At 34.0% G+C, this 18,011-nt stretch overlaps 2 protein-coding genes across 3 annotated transcripts; both read right to left on the minus strand.

The window, feature by feature from the left end:
* Window positions 1–21: 21 nt before the first annotated feature.
* On the minus strand, window positions 22–4,382 carry LOC122630993 (trypsin-3-like). 2 transcript variants are annotated; one of them, XM_043816126.1, is made up of 7 exons: window positions 3,806–4,382; window positions 3,644–3,696; window positions 3,189–3,277; window positions 2,895–3,033; window positions 2,692–2,805; window positions 2,358–2,504; window positions 22–343 (listed from the first exon to the last, which is right to left on the minus strand). In XM_043816126.1, the coding sequence occupies exons 1-7, from the start codon at window positions 3,849–3,851 to the stop codon at window positions 191–193; spliced, it is 741 nt and encodes a 246-aa protein (XP_043672061.1). In that variant the 5' UTR covers window positions 3,852–4,382; the 3' UTR covers window positions 22–190. The 2 variants fall into 2 exon arrangements, with proteins under 2 accessions (XP_043672061.1, XP_043672060.1); XM_043816125.1 differs by having other exon boundaries at window positions 2,358–2,510.
* A 17-nt stretch (window positions 4,383–4,399) lies between these two features.
* On the minus strand, window positions 4,400–5,792 carry LOC122630992 (trypsin-2-like). The gene is made up of 5 exons (XM_043816124.1): window positions 5,668–5,792; window positions 5,340–5,508; window positions 5,131–5,266; window positions 4,940–5,044; window positions 4,400–4,830 (listed from the first exon to the last, which is right to left on the minus strand). Exons 1-5 carry the CDS (start codon window positions 5,717–5,719, stop codon window positions 4,534–4,536), a joined length of 759 nt encoding a protein of 252 aa, XP_043672059.1. The 5' UTR covers window positions 5,720–5,792; the 3' UTR covers window positions 4,400–4,533.
* Between the last annotated feature and the right edge of the window lie 12,219 nt (window positions 5,793–18,011).

Genomic DNA, 18,011 nt, shown 5'->3' on the forward strand with positions numbered 1-18,011 from the left:
ATAGGCAATTTTTAACAATAATGTTTCGGAACGTAAGAAAAGTATTTTTGTATATTTTTATTACTACATAAATATCCATTGATTACAATATTTTAGGTAGACATTGTTATCGAATATGGATGGCTGCGCGATCATTTCTGATATATACTTTCTAATTTTCTAAATTTTTCTAATTTTCTTAATTAATAGTTTAGTAGTGGATACCCGAATTCGATGCAATCCACTCAAGGTAATTACTGATACGGGTATAGACACCCGGATGTAGCATAGTTTCACATCCTAATCCATAGGATAGAATCCCAATCAGCATCTGGTCTACCGTGAGAGGTGCTCCTAGATCTCCCTACAAACATACGTGAGACGATTTCGGTAAATGATCAAGATCGTGTTCAGATTAATTCTCCTTGCTCGTCCATTGTTTGCAAATAACTCGAACGTCGCTCTTCAATTTTGGCCATAACTCTTGAGTAAATACTTGCAACGAGATCGAATCGATTTCAACGTTTACACTGACGTTCTCGTATTGACTTGGTATTATTGTTTAACAATAATAGAAAGATCAATAAAACGTGACGTTCGGTAGAATCGACATTGGAATTCCTTATCGCATATAGAGATAGAGAGAGAGAGAGAGAGAGGGAGAGAGAAAGGAAGAGAGAAGATTCACGAATGTATTCGTAAAATTTGAAGCGAAGAGAATGAATGCGAGTCTGTTGAGGCATTTGGGTGACGATTTTATTAAGAAAAGAAGTTTCGGCATTTTATCGGCAGACCGGCACCATTATATTCTTTCAATAATATTCAATTTCGATTCCGTAGTTCGTATTCTGTATTCAAGAAGGTTCTCTTAAGCATTCCCAAAGCTCTTCTCGTCGAAGAGTACTTTTCAAGAGGACGCTGGAGTATCGTTAGAGGTTCAACCTGCATGAATCGAGCACAAAGAGTCCATTTACGGATATATCGCCGAGATACTTTCGAAATTAACGTTATCACCGCGCCATTTCAAATGCCGGGGCTTTCGAATACAGAGGACTCGAAGAGGTCTCTCCACGACGATGCGAGTGGTGCTTGCGCGTGCTTTCGTTTAAATCCTTTGAAAACGTGTCGATCGAATAAAAACCGATTTTCATGGAATAAAAAGCGCGAGTCTCCCGGACAGACGTGCGACGCCTTTCATTTTTATCATAGCTATGCGTTGAAGTGCGATCACGGAGATGCGATATAGGAAGTGCTTTTTATTATTTTTTTATTCTCTTTTTTTTTTATTATCATTATTATTTTTATTTTTTATGATCAACAAATAGTGGAAAAGTAGTCGATAATAAATTTTTCGCGCCCCTTTTATCGGATTTCATCGTGATTTTATATTTGATTACATTTTTCCACGGTAGTTTTTTTTTTTCAAGTGCTTCAATAAAATCACCGTCGCTCGTGTTAACTTGTAAAATAGTAATTAAATTGCGAGTTTCTAGCGGGAATTCGCGGTGGTGCGTTAGGAACAATCGTATAAATCGTTTGCCGCTGACAAATGACAGTAGTTATCTAATACGTCACTGTAACAATCACAGAGAACAAAATCGTTGTATGTATTAGTTGATTCTGTAGTACATCGATCATGACCCAGAGATACGTGCATCCATTTTTGAGAGACATATTCGAGATAAAATGATAACATCTAAAGGAAATTACTTTTATCTGAGACTAGTCGTTGCTTCATTTTTTGATCGAACGGGTACTTTTCTATCTTTGATTTTTTTATCTATTTAGAAATAATACCTACTTATCGCGGTATATATAAATACTTGAGATATGTCTCTAGTAGATACAATGTTACATTTACCATAACATTTATAATCAGATAAGATATTCTGTCATAATTATTTTTCTGTTTAAATACGATCAGAAATAAAATAATATCAATGATGTGTAAGGCTTTTAAATATTTAGACAAAAATTATTAACCTCGATTTTATTCAAGCAATAAAGTGTAAAGCGTTGAAAAGGCTTTCTTATCAGACGAAGATAAAGAGAAAGAAAAAATGAGAAAGAAGAAAAGCAAAAGGCGTGCTTTCCATAGTAAGGTCTCCCATTGTTCCTTAACCTCTGCCTCTGACACCCGAACGTGCTTCGTAACGGAAAGTATATAGATATACATACATAAGTACTTATGTACGTGCCTTAGCTTATACATATGTATTATACGCCGTGATCATACATGCGTTTATCGTTCAGACATTTGGATGAGGTGAGAAAACTTTTTGAAAATGTTTACTTATGGATATTCCGCGATCATCAATTATTTTCATTTTTTTTTAAATCTCTTTTAATCATCTACATTCTTAAATAAATTTCCTTACCTGACACGTTTCCACTCCTTTAGTCATGTTACCAGCACAAAGCATTTTCTCGGAGAGTGGTTTGTAGCTTGGCATCAGGGATGCGCATCTCTTCTGATTTACGGTCATCACACTTATTACCGATAACTCAGGTTCAATAGATGTTTTCTGAAACTGAGAATCAATCCATTGTGTACTTGGATATTAAAGATAGAATCCAAAGTTTTAGGACTGATAGCTAGGAAAGAATTGACTCATCGAATTTTAATTATATTTGTCATGTAAATGATTGATTAATAATCGTTATTTAGATAATATGAAAAGTAGTTGAACATAATCAATGAGTTTTACATACCGATTTTCGTTGCCAGCCAGTAACGAAAGATATGGTATTATCTTTAATGATATCCGCATTTTCTGGCAAACCAATCGGTTGCAATTTTTGCCCAAACATTACTGGCATTTTCAACTAAATAGGAGATTTATCTCAAGTATATTTTTTTTTATTAACATCAAGAAAATTATCATTTAAAATGTTTTTGTATTGATAATACAAACCCTTATCAATGCTATGTCGTTGATATTAATATATTTGTCAAATTTATTGTGGATAACGATGTTACTCACATCCAAATTATCTCCTTTGCTTACTAAAGATTCAGAACGAACACGTATCTTAACATCGGATGTCTTCGAGCTAAGAATAATTTAGAATTATATGATACGAGATTTTTCTATTAAAATTGAATTAATTAGGAATTTTAGACATATTTTTCTCTGAGTATTAAATTGAATAAATAATAATATTCATTAGCGAAAAATGTAATATAGGAGAAAAGCATATGTATATACTTGAATACGCAGGATGCTGCGGTTAAAATCCAGGATTCGTATATCAAAGCACCACTGCATATGTGCTTTCCGAATTTTTGAACAGACACCTAAAAGAGGAAACAATACTTTCTAATTAATTAAAGAAAAATACAAATGATACAAATTTAATTTTGTTTTTAATTATTTATCATGCTTAATAAAATATATTTAATGTCCTGTTTTCGTATTTTTTAAAATTAGAATTACTTTACCTTTAAAGGTTTATTATCTTTAAAGCTAAGAAAAGAACCAAAATTATTTAATAACGATACCATGTAAATAAGTATTCTCTCTCTTCTTCTCTCTCTCTCTCCTTCTCTCTTTCTCTTCCTTTCTTTCTCATTATAGATTATATAGGTGTAGGTTATTTTACTCACGTTATCGAGAGTGATTTGCACGATATAAATCGGTAAAAAATTATTTCATAGACTTACGTGATAGGGATACTCTTTGATAGACACCTTTTTGGCCTCTCTAAGAACGAAAACTATATATACATAGACACGCCTCGATATACATAATCATATTTTGTAGAAATATTTTTTTGAAATTATCAGTATTGATTTGGGAAAAAGAGAAGAAAAAATAAGACTTACTCTCAATGAAGATAGCACAAATCAAGAGAATATTCTTTAACGCCATTTTGTTGATGATCGATCACACCTCGATGACAGTATACGTAGAAATATCTCGTGTCTCTTTAACGGAACTGAATATAACATCGTAGATAAAATTTATTTCGGGCATTATCGATTCTTAAGAATAACGAAAAACGTTTTACGTGTAAATCAGAAAGATTGTCGTTATTTCGATCTCCTCTTGTAACTTTTTCGACATTTTAACATCGTAATAATGTCTATAGATAAAATTTGATTTTTCTTATGTTATTTTATTTCATAGCTTCATAAACAAGTCGAACGTTCGAAGAGATATCGTATCATCTCGAAATGTAGCGATAATATATCGTAATAATCAATAGATTAGGTACTACGTATAGTCGTCGTCGACAAAGTATAATTATGACGAGACTTTATAGTTTTATTATAGTTGAGATTATAGTATCAATAGTAGTCCATAGTTAGTAATTAACAACGGCATTACAATTTTATTGTTACGTTAAACTATTATCATAATTTATTTGTCCTAAGACAATGAAATTTTTTATGTTTAAATGTGCGAGTCTTGTAGTATCGAATTTAATATATATAATATATTTCCATAATCTATGTTAAATTTTTTTACGTTAAATTTTTTTTTCATTAAAGTTTTTGTGATATTAGCATAGAGTCAATACATTCAATTACACTTTTTCATTTAAATCATATTAAACACCACTCATTTTCAAAATCCAGAAGCGTAAAGATGCAATGTTAGTATATACACCGGGATAATTTGGTTGGGCACATCCATGTCCCCATGAAACGATTCCATAAAGTGTACCATTTGCTGAAAGTGGTCCTCCGGAATCACCTTGACAGGCATCCCTACCACCTTTCTCCATACCAGCGCAAATCATATGTTCAGTTATATTAGCAATGTCTCTGTAAGTTGCTTGACAGTTTTCTCTGCTAATAATGGGCACATTTACTCCTTGCAAAGAGTATGGATCATCACCTGATTCCTATAATTAACGAATTATTCAGCTTTACATAGAAGAAATCAATAACGAAAAAGTCGTGATATATTATTTATACAAAATATTATGGTAAAGTCGAAGATTTATTGTATACCTTTAATTTTCCCCATCCAGTGACATTCATAAAACCATATGTTGGTTCTGAGAAAGTAAGTTTTATCGGCTTTACTTCGTTATTCAAAAATATTTTCCCTTCGACCTAAAATCAAACACACGGAAAATATAATAAGTCTAATACTTAAAATTACATCTACGATACAATTTTCATGTTTCATTCATACATACTTGAATAAGACTGACGTCGTAATCTAAAGTTGCAAAATCGAACATTGGATGGGATATAACTCTGCTGACCCCATATCTTATACCGCTTTTCGTAGCATTACTACCTACCGATACTAAATAAAAATACTGTGGAAACCTGAGATTAATATAATAGTATTAATATACTTGAAATTTAATTTCATTTCATTTCTGAAATATGAAAAAATTACCTCATGCAATGAGCAGCGGTTATAACCCATTTTTCGCTAATTACAGAAGCACCACAGTGGTGTTCATATTGAAATAATAAACTCGCTTGATGAGGATGATCCAGAATGTCAACTGATTTTCCACCTACGATACGATGATCCAAAAGCGGCGGATGCTTCAAATAAAAGCCTACAATGTTATTGATTTAATTAAAAAATTGAAAATACATATATTTTTAATAGTTATTTAAAAGATATCATTCGTACGAAGTTATCATGTTTTGGATGAATCAATTTTATAATATTTGATAATTCGTTTTCATTTTATTAATTTTGTTATAAAGCTCACCGAAACATCCCGTAAAGAGGGCTGCGAAAATAATAAGGAAATTCCGCGACATTTTGCAAGAATCAAATCAGTCGTTGCATTGAAGCTTTTATACGATCAACACCAACAATTAATGAAGTTGAATCTTATCTTATATACAATGGTTTGTTGACCTTCCACTTAATAGTTTTCATTTTTACGCGGAGTAATAACAATTAACGTTGCAAAAAAATTTTCTAAAAAGAAAAAAGAAAAGCTACGATTATAATCTTCGATAGTGATTCGTATTTTTACTCATTCAACTTCCTATACGGATCTTTCATGTTATCTTATCTTTTAATTATATCGTCATGTTTCGCAAAAATGAGACTTTTTTTTTCGAAAACTTCAATGTTTGTTATTGTTTCTTATTCTGTTTTTTTATTCAAGTAAATCGAGCATTAAATAAATTAATTTTGTTTATTGTAATTAATCAATTCATATCTATCGATTCATATCGAGTCGATTTCTTTCAATTTAAAGTTTTTCTATCCAATATCGTTTCATTATCATGATTACTTGTACGTCGTATTTGTCGGACAGTTACAACCAGATAAAGTTATGTCAGGGTAGTTTATATCAAGCAAGCAACCGAGCTCATGACCATGGTTTGGCCATTAACATATAAATCAAATCTTCGGGACGACAGGCTGTTTCCCGCTTTCCTTGTTTTCTTCTCTTCTCTTCCTCTCTCATCCAGACACTCGACTCTCCTCGTCCTTCTCAAAATTCTCTTCCTGTTACCGTGTAGGATACGTGTCCTTGGCAGCTGTCTTTGACTCGTACTTGAGAATATCATCGTTCAGTGTCAATGGAGGCGTGAAATTCATTTAAAGAGGAGTACCGTGACTCTGTGAAAATGATTTGAATTATGATCTTTTTGCTTTATGCGGTGTAGTTTTGAAGAGAAAATAATAAAAAAGAAAACACTTTGAATAAAGCAATATCTAATATGATTGAATCTAAAGTTTCAATTTTTCAAGATCATTCAAATTTAGTTTTAATTGGAATAATAATTTATATTTTAAAAAAGGACGGATAATCATTGGGAGATAAAATGATAAGAATTTGTTGACGTTAGAGATCTCTCTTTAGGGATTTCATTGGATAGTGAGAAAGAGAAACGGTTTTATTTCTTATTTCTCGACAGGAAGACGTTTCGAAATTTCTGGAGCAATGAAAAAGAAAGTCTGATCGGTGAAGACGCTGCTGATGCAATTTGAACGGAAGGAAGTGAAGATCCTTGCCGGAGTTTGGCTGGGACGGTGTAACTTCTGTGAACGGGAACGGTCTTGGGTGCCATAAGTCTGTCGTGAAAGGACTAACGAGTTCTATCCTAGGAGGATTCTCCGACTGGACATTCGAGCGACCACCTTGCATCCTTCCTGCATCCCTTCTATTCGTTTCTTTTTCTCTCTTTCTCTCTCTTTCTCTTCCGGTTACACAAAGGATTTCAAGAGTGATTACTGCACACCGGGGACACACGTTATCTAGCGTATGCAATTTTTATTCCATCTTTCTTTTTTATACAATTTATTGGAAAAAGAGATTTCACAAAATTATATTGATAACGTTAGAGAAATTTCTTGGGACGTTTTCAACTTATATTTATATTTATTTATTTTCCTTTTTCACGGAATACATTTCTCCTCCATTTTCGTTATATATCACGATGCTATTTTACATGTATATACGTATATAATATTTCTAAAGTATTGTTCAATTCATACTTTTTCGATCAACTTATCAAAGTGAAATATATCCTTCATAATTATTTTATTTCTTTTGCCGGTATATATCCTTTTCATTAAACGTTCCCTAAAGATTTCGATCTTAGTAAAATCTAACAATACGCTTTGCTTCGTCCCTTTCTTGCATCCTTCACCCTCTCGATTCTCTTTCTGTGATCTCGAATGTCCGCATCGCAGTAAAACGAAACACAAGTACATCGGTAGATTCTACAGGAAAACGACGAAGGGGTTGGACTGGTGTCGGGGGTCATGAATATTACATATTCGGCCGGTATTAATATTTTATCTCGGGCATTGTCCGTTGATGAGACGCAATGGGCCTCCAGAGTTCACGTTGGCTCTGAAGAGAAAAAGCTAGAAAGAGAGAGAGAAAGAGAGAAAGAGAGAGAGAGAGAGACAGAGACAGAGAGAGAGAGAGAGAGGGGGGGGGTGTAGAGAGAAAGGGACACGAAAACGTGAGAGAGAAGAATTAAAAAGAACCAGTGAAAGGTTTAAATTCGTGAGCATCTAACATTTTACTGAGAAAAGGGAATAAGGGCATTGTGAAAGATTCAAAGTTCCGTAATTAAACTGCGTACGCACTGTTTTTGTTGTATTATACAAGATGATGAATTAGAAATATATTAACAGAGGGTAAAGGGAGAGAAAAATGTAGAAAGAAAGAAAGTGAGTTAAATTTTATAGAAATTATAATGTCAATGTTTTGTAACTACGCAACTAGCAATGTTCAAAAAATGAAGAAGAAAATTTTTTTTACTCTGTCATGGACTGCATTATTTTTTAATGGATACTAGTTTTTTCAAGATGGCTTCTTGTCTCTCTCTCTCTCTCTCTCTCTCTCTCTCTCTCTCTCTCTCTCTCTCTCACCGTGCGTCTATTCCTAAAGTTATTTCGTAAATTCTTTTTCTCTTCTTTTTCTGTACGACTTCGTTGCGAGCACGTTTAACATCGAGAAGCCAAAATCACTCGGAAGAATAGATATGGTATTCGTTTCGTTACATGAATTTCATCCTTCGTGGAAAATTGCCAGCTTAAATTTACAATGAGATGAATAACAAGCGATCTCTTCCGGCGAACGCATTCAGTTTTCATTATCCATTGAAATATTTCGAAATATTCGCAATGCGTTCGAGTATCAAAACCTATCGAAATGATTTATACTTCAGAGATCTATTCAACGATCTATTCAGAGATCAGATTCAGCATCTAATTGTTATCGTGGTAATTGATATGAATACGATCTTAAAATATATATAAAAATTAAGGCAATCGTAATCCAATTTACCAGTAACTATCGTGAAGGCTTTCATAAAATAATTATTTCTCCTTCAATAGACATTTTTTTTCAGAAGGATCGTTCCTATCTATTAGCAATACATATATTGATTGTCGATAATAAAAGTATACGATAACGATCGCGTCGAAAGGAACGAAGGTATATCGTAAAAAAAAAGAAAAAGCTGAAAAAATAAAAAAGAGGAAGAATTCATCTTCTTTTTTTCTTTTTCCAAGAGAAGCATCGATGATAAAATCCCAACGTGCGCGAGCGTTAACGTGGAATGTCACGTAACGCAAAGAACTCGTGTCAACGTCGTTACAAGGTAACATCGAGGATTTGCAAGAGTTAACGGACCTCTGTTATGTCGTCGAAATATTTTTTGTATGGAAAATTTTGCATCTTCGACGTTGTGACATCGCATCGAGCGTTAAAACAAATTGACGATCTCGTCCGATAAAGTGGCGAATTTTTTTTACGATGAAATTCAAGAGAACTTAAAAGAAATATAAAAGTTCATCCATTTGAAATGAAATATCCGTAGATAGACACGTGAGAATCATTCTCCGAGAAGTCTCGTATAGCTACTCATTGAAATACATATATCTTCGTTAATACTATCATAATATTATTTGGAATAAAATTAATTAATCTCGCTCATGCGACGACCATTAGTGCCATGGAGCTTGCATAATACAAGAGGAAACCATATTACGCTTGGTGCACTCGACAAGAACCTACCGCAGCTCGATTTTCGCGCATCGTAAAGGTTATGAGAATGAATGTAGTGAAAATCGACGAATCGATGCTTTGCATCGATATTATCTCCTCTATCCTCTCCCTTTCTATTTCTCCCTTCCTAACTCTCAATCCGTATGTGGCTCGTATTTTTCGAAAATTTTTCTACCGAATTCGAAACTCCAATTCGATTACATACACGCACGTGGACGAGCATTTCACCAAAATCGAGCCGGCTCTGTGCCGCCACATACCGCATAGGTTTTGGATCGGTTGTGCTAACAAGAGCAACGCTTCGCCCGAATTGCGAAGCGCCAAATGCTGCTTGTTATTATCCTTCGAATTAATTTGTACGTACGTTTGGCGCATGAAACAAGAGAAATTAAAAGAGAGGGAAAGAGAGGAAGAAAGGGAGAGAGAATAATGTTGGAAAAAGCTCGTTTATGAATGTACGTCATCAGGGTATATATGCTATTTAGAAAAAAGGATGATTTCGAAGGGACACGACACGGCGATGAATAATGAGCATAAAACGATATAAACGATCTCGGTCGATGTAAACGTCGTAACTTTATCCTCCTTCCACCTCTCCCTTTCTCTCTCTCTCTCTCTCTCTCTCACCCTGTCTCTCTCTCTCCATCTCGGTGTTACTCTGTCATCGACGTAATTAACGTTTACACTCGTTCGACCGTGTATCTCGTGGGACGCGAATTTTGCACCTATATTACGTTAAATTACTAGACCAGACGATAACGCGTATCCGACAAACTGATAACTGCATCGATACGTCGACATACATTATTTTCAGTTGATTTTACTAACGATGACTATCACTTTTTGATCACGATGATCCAACAAACTCGGAAAACATTGATCGTATGGTAAGTTAAATATTTTAATCGGTAAATAATTTCTTTCTTTTTTTCTTTTAATATTTAAGGCTCCGAGTTTTAGAAGAAAATATGTATTTACGATGTTTTCATGGGAATTCTTTATGAAAAATTTAAAGTCGAAATAGGACGATTATAGTGTAAAAAAATAAAGTCAATTCTGTTTTCTCCCCATAATGAAAGAGAACGTACGCGTGATAGCTTATGATCGGATATAAATTTGTCACTGAAAGAATTTCCAATTGTTTTTAATTTGGCGTTATGCGAGGCGTATCGTTCTGTGGTTCACGCTCCTATTTGTTTCGCATGAGTGCGCGTAATTTATGGAAAATCACGTGGTAATTTGGAGAGAATCGATCGATTCGCTTTGCAATGGTATGGATGGTAGTTTCTAGATATATATGTATGACCAAATGGTGACGAAATGGTGCCTCTCGGAACACGACTCGAGAGTATACGACGTTTAATTGGGGTTCGTGATAATTGACCGAACGATCGTTCACTGACCAACGATTAATCAAAGATTTATTACACTCATTTACGTATGTATTTACTTACTTAACGTTAGAAAATACATGAATAGATATTTACAAGAGAAATTTTCAGAAAAACTCATCAATGTATAATTGATTAAAATTAAATATATAATCTTATAGAATAAGATTTATTGATCGAGATCGTAAAGTGAAAATTGATTGGGGTTGAATTTAAAAGTATTAAATTCGTTCGATTGTTTCAGAAATTTGACGATTCTCTTTGAATATATAGAAATGATTGAGAAAACGCATTCGGTTGTGAAGTAATACATCAGAATAGAGAACGTGACCGGTTACTCGGCTGGCCATAAAGCAGAATGCATAATTGAGCTTTACGAATGATTAGAAAGCACGAGCGAGGACCACCGGAATAATTAGCATTCGCGTTTCGAGGATCGATCACTGCGGTCGATTCGGTGTAACGTATCAGCTGTGGATAGAAAACAAGGGGTCGAGAGCGCATTGTTGGCTAGGAAATTCCACGGGGTTATACGTTCGTGAGAATACGTGTGAGTGAATCGGTAGCAAACTCCGGAACATCAGGTGCCGTACTGACCTCACGATAGCTTCCGCAGCACGAATTGTCTTGTTCCTTCGTCTTGTCCTGTTCATTGTTCGAGCTGAGAATTAATTGAGCGTTCCGCCATCTTGGAGATTGAACTTGTAGGATGTAGGATCGTTTTTGAGCGATCCACTTTGAAGTGTTTCGCAAGAAGTGGTTGAAAAAACGAGTTAAATTATTATCACGATGGAAAACTATTTAAATACATTATAGACTTTTATGAAGATTTTAATACGAAATGAAAGTTAAAAAAGAAACGAAGAAAAGTAAAATGTACACAATATAATTACGATGCATGAAGTTTCAAGGATATTCCGCTTACATTTCGAAAAGCCTTTGTGCCAAGTACGAATCGTATTTCATCCTGCGAGTTTAAACGCATTAAACGTCGCATTTTTCTTTTATAACTCTCTCTTTCTCTTTCTTGTTCTCTTTATCTTTTTCTCTCTTTCTATCTCTCTATCTCTATCTCCCCTTCTCTCTTTTCTATCCTGAATCACTTAACGCTACACAAAAGATAATCCTTCGACTGTTTTCTTATTACCAGTTTTACATTGTATATATGTACTACATAATACAGGTAGGTTCCGAATAATCCATCGTTTTGTTTACCGTCTAAAGTCTCAAGCAGGGATCTCGTATTCGAAGAAATTGTTCTGGAGAAGTGTAATCCTCTGTTTCTGTTTTTGCAATATTCTAACTTGCGGATTATATTGTTTCACGAAAGAGATAGAATTTTAGAAAACAGAAGTAGAAATGCTTCTTGCCTAGAAAATTTTAACGGATCAAAAATATTTTCTCTTACGTCTGTAAGAAAGAAAGAAAGGAAGAAAGGAAGAAAGGAAAAAAGAAAGAAAGAAAGAAGGAAAGAAAGAGAAAGAAAGGGAAATGGCATGTAAGGGGTTTCTTCCTTACGTATACCTATATTTTTGAATACTTATCCTGTCTAGTGTTATTCAGGATCTTTCAAAATGTAAAAGTAATGGCAAAGAGAGAACGAAAATCGAAACGGGGGAAAGACGAGTGTCATTCGGTAAATATTTATAGTTCTGCGATGCGAAGCCTTGTCGAAATGTTTTTTTTTCTTTTCCTTTTTTCTTATTTTTGACAGCATTTATTACTTTTCGAGTTCTTCGATTTATTACTCGTATATTTTTGCAATACGCGAAAACAGCTTTTTTAAGGAAAGATATCGTTTTATTGAATTCAACTTGAAAAATGGAATTTAAAAGATTCGTGAATTTCACTTTTATAGTAATACGATAAAAGGGGGAATACAATTTTGATCTTCTAGTTTTATTGCAGTCATGAATTTGTTTTATTTATATTTATAACAATTTTTCGAACGAATTGGGTATTCCGTAAGAAAAGAAACGTAACAAGTTAATTAAAATATTTATTTATAAAATGAATCGTAATATGACGTAATATTCGGTCTCGCATAAAAAAAAAAATGTATTAAATATACTCGTCGCCATGAAAACTTATGTTCTGTGTACGGTCATATACGTCACGAGAGATACGTGGTACGTTTAAGTGAGACCGCCACTGAATAATGAACGTCGCAAAACGTCCCAAATTCCAGAAGCAAGACGAACGCTATTTCCGTCAAGGGAGCAACAATTTCGTGCGGTTTTATATTTTCCTCGTGGCATCACGTGCGTGTACTTACCATCTTCAACGTGTGGAACATGTTAAAAGTACGAAAGGAACGAAGGAACGTTTTCTTCGTCGTATGAAGTAACACGTACGATTTACGTGACACCTGCTAGTTGGTCCTACGCCTTTTATCATTCTGCTTCACCCGCGAATCCTTCCTTTCGATCTTCAATTCAAGTTCTCTTGTTATTTTGCAATGGTTGTCCCTTTCGTAGGATGTCCATATGAAAAACAAATGATATTTTTATATGTTTTTCTAGGGAATGTTTTCGAATATGATATCACACATGAGAAATAAGATGTTCATTTTTGTTTAATCATTTTGAAGGCATTACATCGAAGATCTACATATTTTGTGTGCATAGATATACCTGTTATCGATTTTAATAACGTGAAATTATTTCTTATTGCTGTATTACTTTCTTTTTCCCATGTAATATATTTATTCGATCGTTTCGAAATATTTCATTTGATTTTCTCTTTCACATATTGTATAGAGTAACGCAAATCGTCCGAATAAAGAAACGTTAATAAAGGACATCGAAATTCGGAACTTCATTCACGTATTTTGAGTATTGTTAGATGATATGGGATAGTCGAGTTTTCGAAGGCAAGTTTGCTTCGCTCTTGATTTTGAGGATCGTTTGAAAATTTTATTTTCCACGGGAAGTGTGTTTTCCTCGGTTCGTTTCAATGACAAGAAAAGCAGAGTACGTAGAAATTAAAAGCATTACGCGGATCGTGCGAAGCATAGCCGCGAACAAACTGTTTGCTCTGGTCATGCACCGAAACATTTGCTTCCTCATGAACAAACTCGGCCGATCCAATTTCGAGGAAAATACATTCGGCTCTCGTTCGAACGTGCTGCTGGCTATGAGGATAATTCGATCGAAAGATAAAAGAAAAAAATAGGCAGAGATGGAAAAAAACAGATAGAGGAAAAAATGAGAAAGAGAGCAAGAGAGAGAGAGAGAGAGAGAGAGAGAGAGAGAGAGAGAGAGAGAGAGAGAGAGAGAGATGTAATACATAGTTATATAACTATAAATATACAATTATATATAAATTATCAATGATTTTATGTGAATATATTAGCGATATTAACGAATCATTAAAGATGTTGGAAAATTTTAATAACGTAAAACACATGGCACGATCGAACAGTTATCAAGATAACAGGAGAATTATTATCAGGAAAAATTTGTTTGATATTTTTTTTTTTCACAACGAACAGACAGAATTTCTCGATAAATTTTTTTATAAAAGATCTCTCATCGAAGTGAACCGAGAAGATATAATAAAAGAGTATCATAAAATTGTGAAATATGTATCCGGTAACAAACATTTTATCCAAGCACATAAAAATTACCGAAGAGAGTTTTATGCGATACGCGAGGCGACGATTATGTTAGGATCGTGCTTTCACCAGATTACACTGAAAAAACCTTTCCGTTTATTTTTAGAGGATATCGTTGGCGTCGTTAAATATACGCTTAGGAGATGGCTTTTGATTGTTCACAAAACGTTTTCATTTGCTAGTTCTCTTGTAGATGATGTAGTTTTTTGGAATTTTATTTTATTTTCAGATGAATTTTTACCACAAAGTACGTAAATATTTTTCCTTTCGTTGTTGTAAGATGCAAATTATATAAAAGAAAGAACAAAAATCGGTAGTATAATAAACGATAAAAATCAGAAAAAGTTATGCTAGTATCTGAAGTATTATTAAATTGAAAGTGTATAAAGATGCCGTTCATTCTTCTTACGATTGAAGAGTACTTATTTGATTGGATTTGATTGTATTGGATTTGCTTCTAGGGTACTATCGTGAGAATCCAACCGTAAGATGTCTGGCATGGATTCTGTAAAAAATATACATTGGCATGGTACACCAAGTCGAAGGTTTGTCGAGCCAGTTGCAAGTTATACAATAGACCATACTGTATCGAATGCCTGCATAACATACACCTAGAGTGTTATGAAACACGTCTTGCACGTGTGGAAGCTCGCACTAAGGTGCTTCATCGGCACGCCGATCGGCTCGAACAGAAGCGTGCTGATCGCTCCGTAGACTCCATCTCTTCATGTTTGACATGTCTATCTTAGATGTTATGAAATTTGGAAGGAGTTGTAAATAAATAAAAATGTTTATTCCTATAATGATATTTTTACTTTGTACTTACTAACTTTATTTACAACATTCATAAAGTTTTTTGAATATATTATTATATTATATTAAATAAAATTAATTAGCTAATAAGAGCGTTTAATTTTTTATTTTACATTGGACTAAAATTCATTGAATCAATGAGATAAATTTATTTGTATTTCTAACAGGATAATTATCGATTTTTTAGATAGAATAACACAATTATAGAGCAAGTATCAATCTAGAGAATTTTCATTAAATTTCAATGTAATTCGAGAAAAAGAGAAAAACTTTACTGTAACTAGTTACCAAAGCAGTCGATAAATAGATGCTATGTTACAAGCAATTTTCCATGGTGTTACGTTTCCAATTTCTCCGTTTGGTTGTGCGTTTTACATATTATATGTGGTATACGTACATTGCGTATACAATTTTCGATATTTGTCGAATTAATTTGCAAATTAAATAAATTTAATTTAGTTAATTAAACTTTTGAAATATCAAGGGAATTTATTATATAATAAAAGGAAGAAGGGAAGAAAACATGAGAAAACTGAATACGATAAAATAGCCGAATATTACATTTGGGACGAAACATTCGTCGTATTGCCATGAGACGACGCTATATGGTTTAGTCATCAAGATGAGAACGTGTCGTGACGCTACATCGGACAAACAGAGAGACAGCTAGGCGCCAACCTTCCCTTCAAATCTTACATAATGCATTACGCATCGCATGCTAAGGCAAAGGAGAAACTTTGCCGACATAGAATGCCACGAACACGCCTTTCCTTTCTATATGTATAACCGATATCTCCTGTTAATTCTCTCCCTATTATTTTCACTCTTTGATTAGCTCTTCATAAATTTGATCTTTATTATTTTCCCTTATCGAACTTCCTTCGAATACTTCGTAGGATCTTCGATCCTTATTGCTTGCCATATGATTTCAATTTATATGCGTGATCCGACTTTTAGACACGACCCAAGAGAGTTTATTATGATCACGATATCGTGAAAAGTGAAATATAAAATTCTCATGAAATATGAAACTTTTCGTGAGGTTAGATGTTTCGCATTTACATTTTATGTATTTTAAAGAAAAGGAAAATATTATAAAAATTATTATTCCTAGAATCATGTATGAGATTATTTCGTTAGTTTCCACTTCATAGATTGTACACGCGTATACATATATACGTGCATAGAAATATTGCAATTTGAATAACGATCTCTATCTAGAAATGGAACGAAAGAGACAGAGGTAAAGGAGATAGGAGAAAGAGGAGGAGGAAGAGGAGTTGTACGTCGGTAGATTTGAAGACAGGCTCTGCTAGAGTACGTGCACCTTGGATAGGTATCGCGGGTAATCTACTTCGTGAAAGTTTCCTCGAGATTCTAGAGAAGCTCGGGTTAAGTCAGGCGCTACGTGTAAGCTGGGTGTTACCCTAGCTGATGAGTCCAGAACACTTTGAGAGTACGGTTACCGAAAGACGACGCGTTTTCACGTTGCAATATAGACCTGTTCACTCTCACTATCTCTATTTCCTTTACACATAGACACACACAACAATCATCTTCTTTCCTCGCTATCTCTCTTCTTCAGCATCTCTATCTCCCACACTCTCGTTGCTTGGGTGAACGTGATCGAAGGATGATGTTTTTCCTTGGAACTATCGATGTTTTCTCTACACTGTCGATAGCAAATTCTCTTTCCACCAGTCATTGTTATTTTTATCCTCCTATCACACCGCGTAGATGAAATCTCTCGTCTCGTGACCACCTGCTTCGAAAATTTCTATTTCAAGATCCCTCATCGAATTTCAATTGGATCAATCGGTTATCGATTTTTCTGCGTTAAAATTTATCTTTCACTTCGTAAAATTAATTTGGTTAGATCGTGGTTGAATCTATACTATCGAGTAAAATGGATTCATTCGTAGTTTTTATATCTCATTTGTAACATTTAATAATGTTGGTGGTAACTACATACGTATCTATGAAAAGATATATGTTTGCTCGCGTTATTTGGGATGAAGAAAAGAAGCGAAACGTTACCGCTAAGCACGAAAAGGAAAGGAATCTGCTTTCTGACTAGTAGCGGTTAAAGGATACCACGTTGCGGAAGTAACGTTTCGCATCCTCCTGGATAGTATTACCGCAAAGCTCTAAAGAATTCGTAGAATTTCCTCAAAGCTCCCGTCTACATTCTTTCCTATGGGAATGACTAAGTCGAAACTCGAAGTCTAACAAAAATTGCCCAAGGAGTAAACCTGTTAGAATTTATCTTTTGTTTTCCCCTTCGGTAGAGATTTTGGAGAAAAATGTTTTTTTTTTCTTTCTCATATATATATATATATATATTATTTTTATTTATATAGGATTATTTTTATTTCGTATAGAAAGTTCGTGGAAGATTGTAATCGCAGTAAAATTTATCGAACAATTGCATTTAATGCCATACACGTTGAGATAAAATTAAATTAAGGATAATGACTTTTTAATTGCACCATAGTTTTATGTCATTTTATCATTATCGTCACGTACGAAATTCTCATCGTGGATAGCTTCGAGATAGGAAATAGACCATGCATTTGCAGGTAGAATAGTAATAACGATATAACGTAGACTGGCAAGGGGATAGACAGAAGCCCAATCATGAATTGAATTCCTCGTGAGATACATCGAATAAAGTTCTCTGTATTACCGTATCTACGATGTAATTTTCCTTCGATTGTTTAGAATAATCTACCACATCACAGGGCATT

Source organism: Vespula pensylvanica, chromosome 8, assembly GCF_014466175.1.
Source record: "Vespula pensylvanica isolate Volc-1 chromosome 8, ASM1446617v1, whole genome shotgun sequence".
Lineage (NCBI taxonomy): Eukaryota > Metazoa > Arthropoda > Insecta > Hymenoptera > Vespidae > Vespula > Vespula pensylvanica.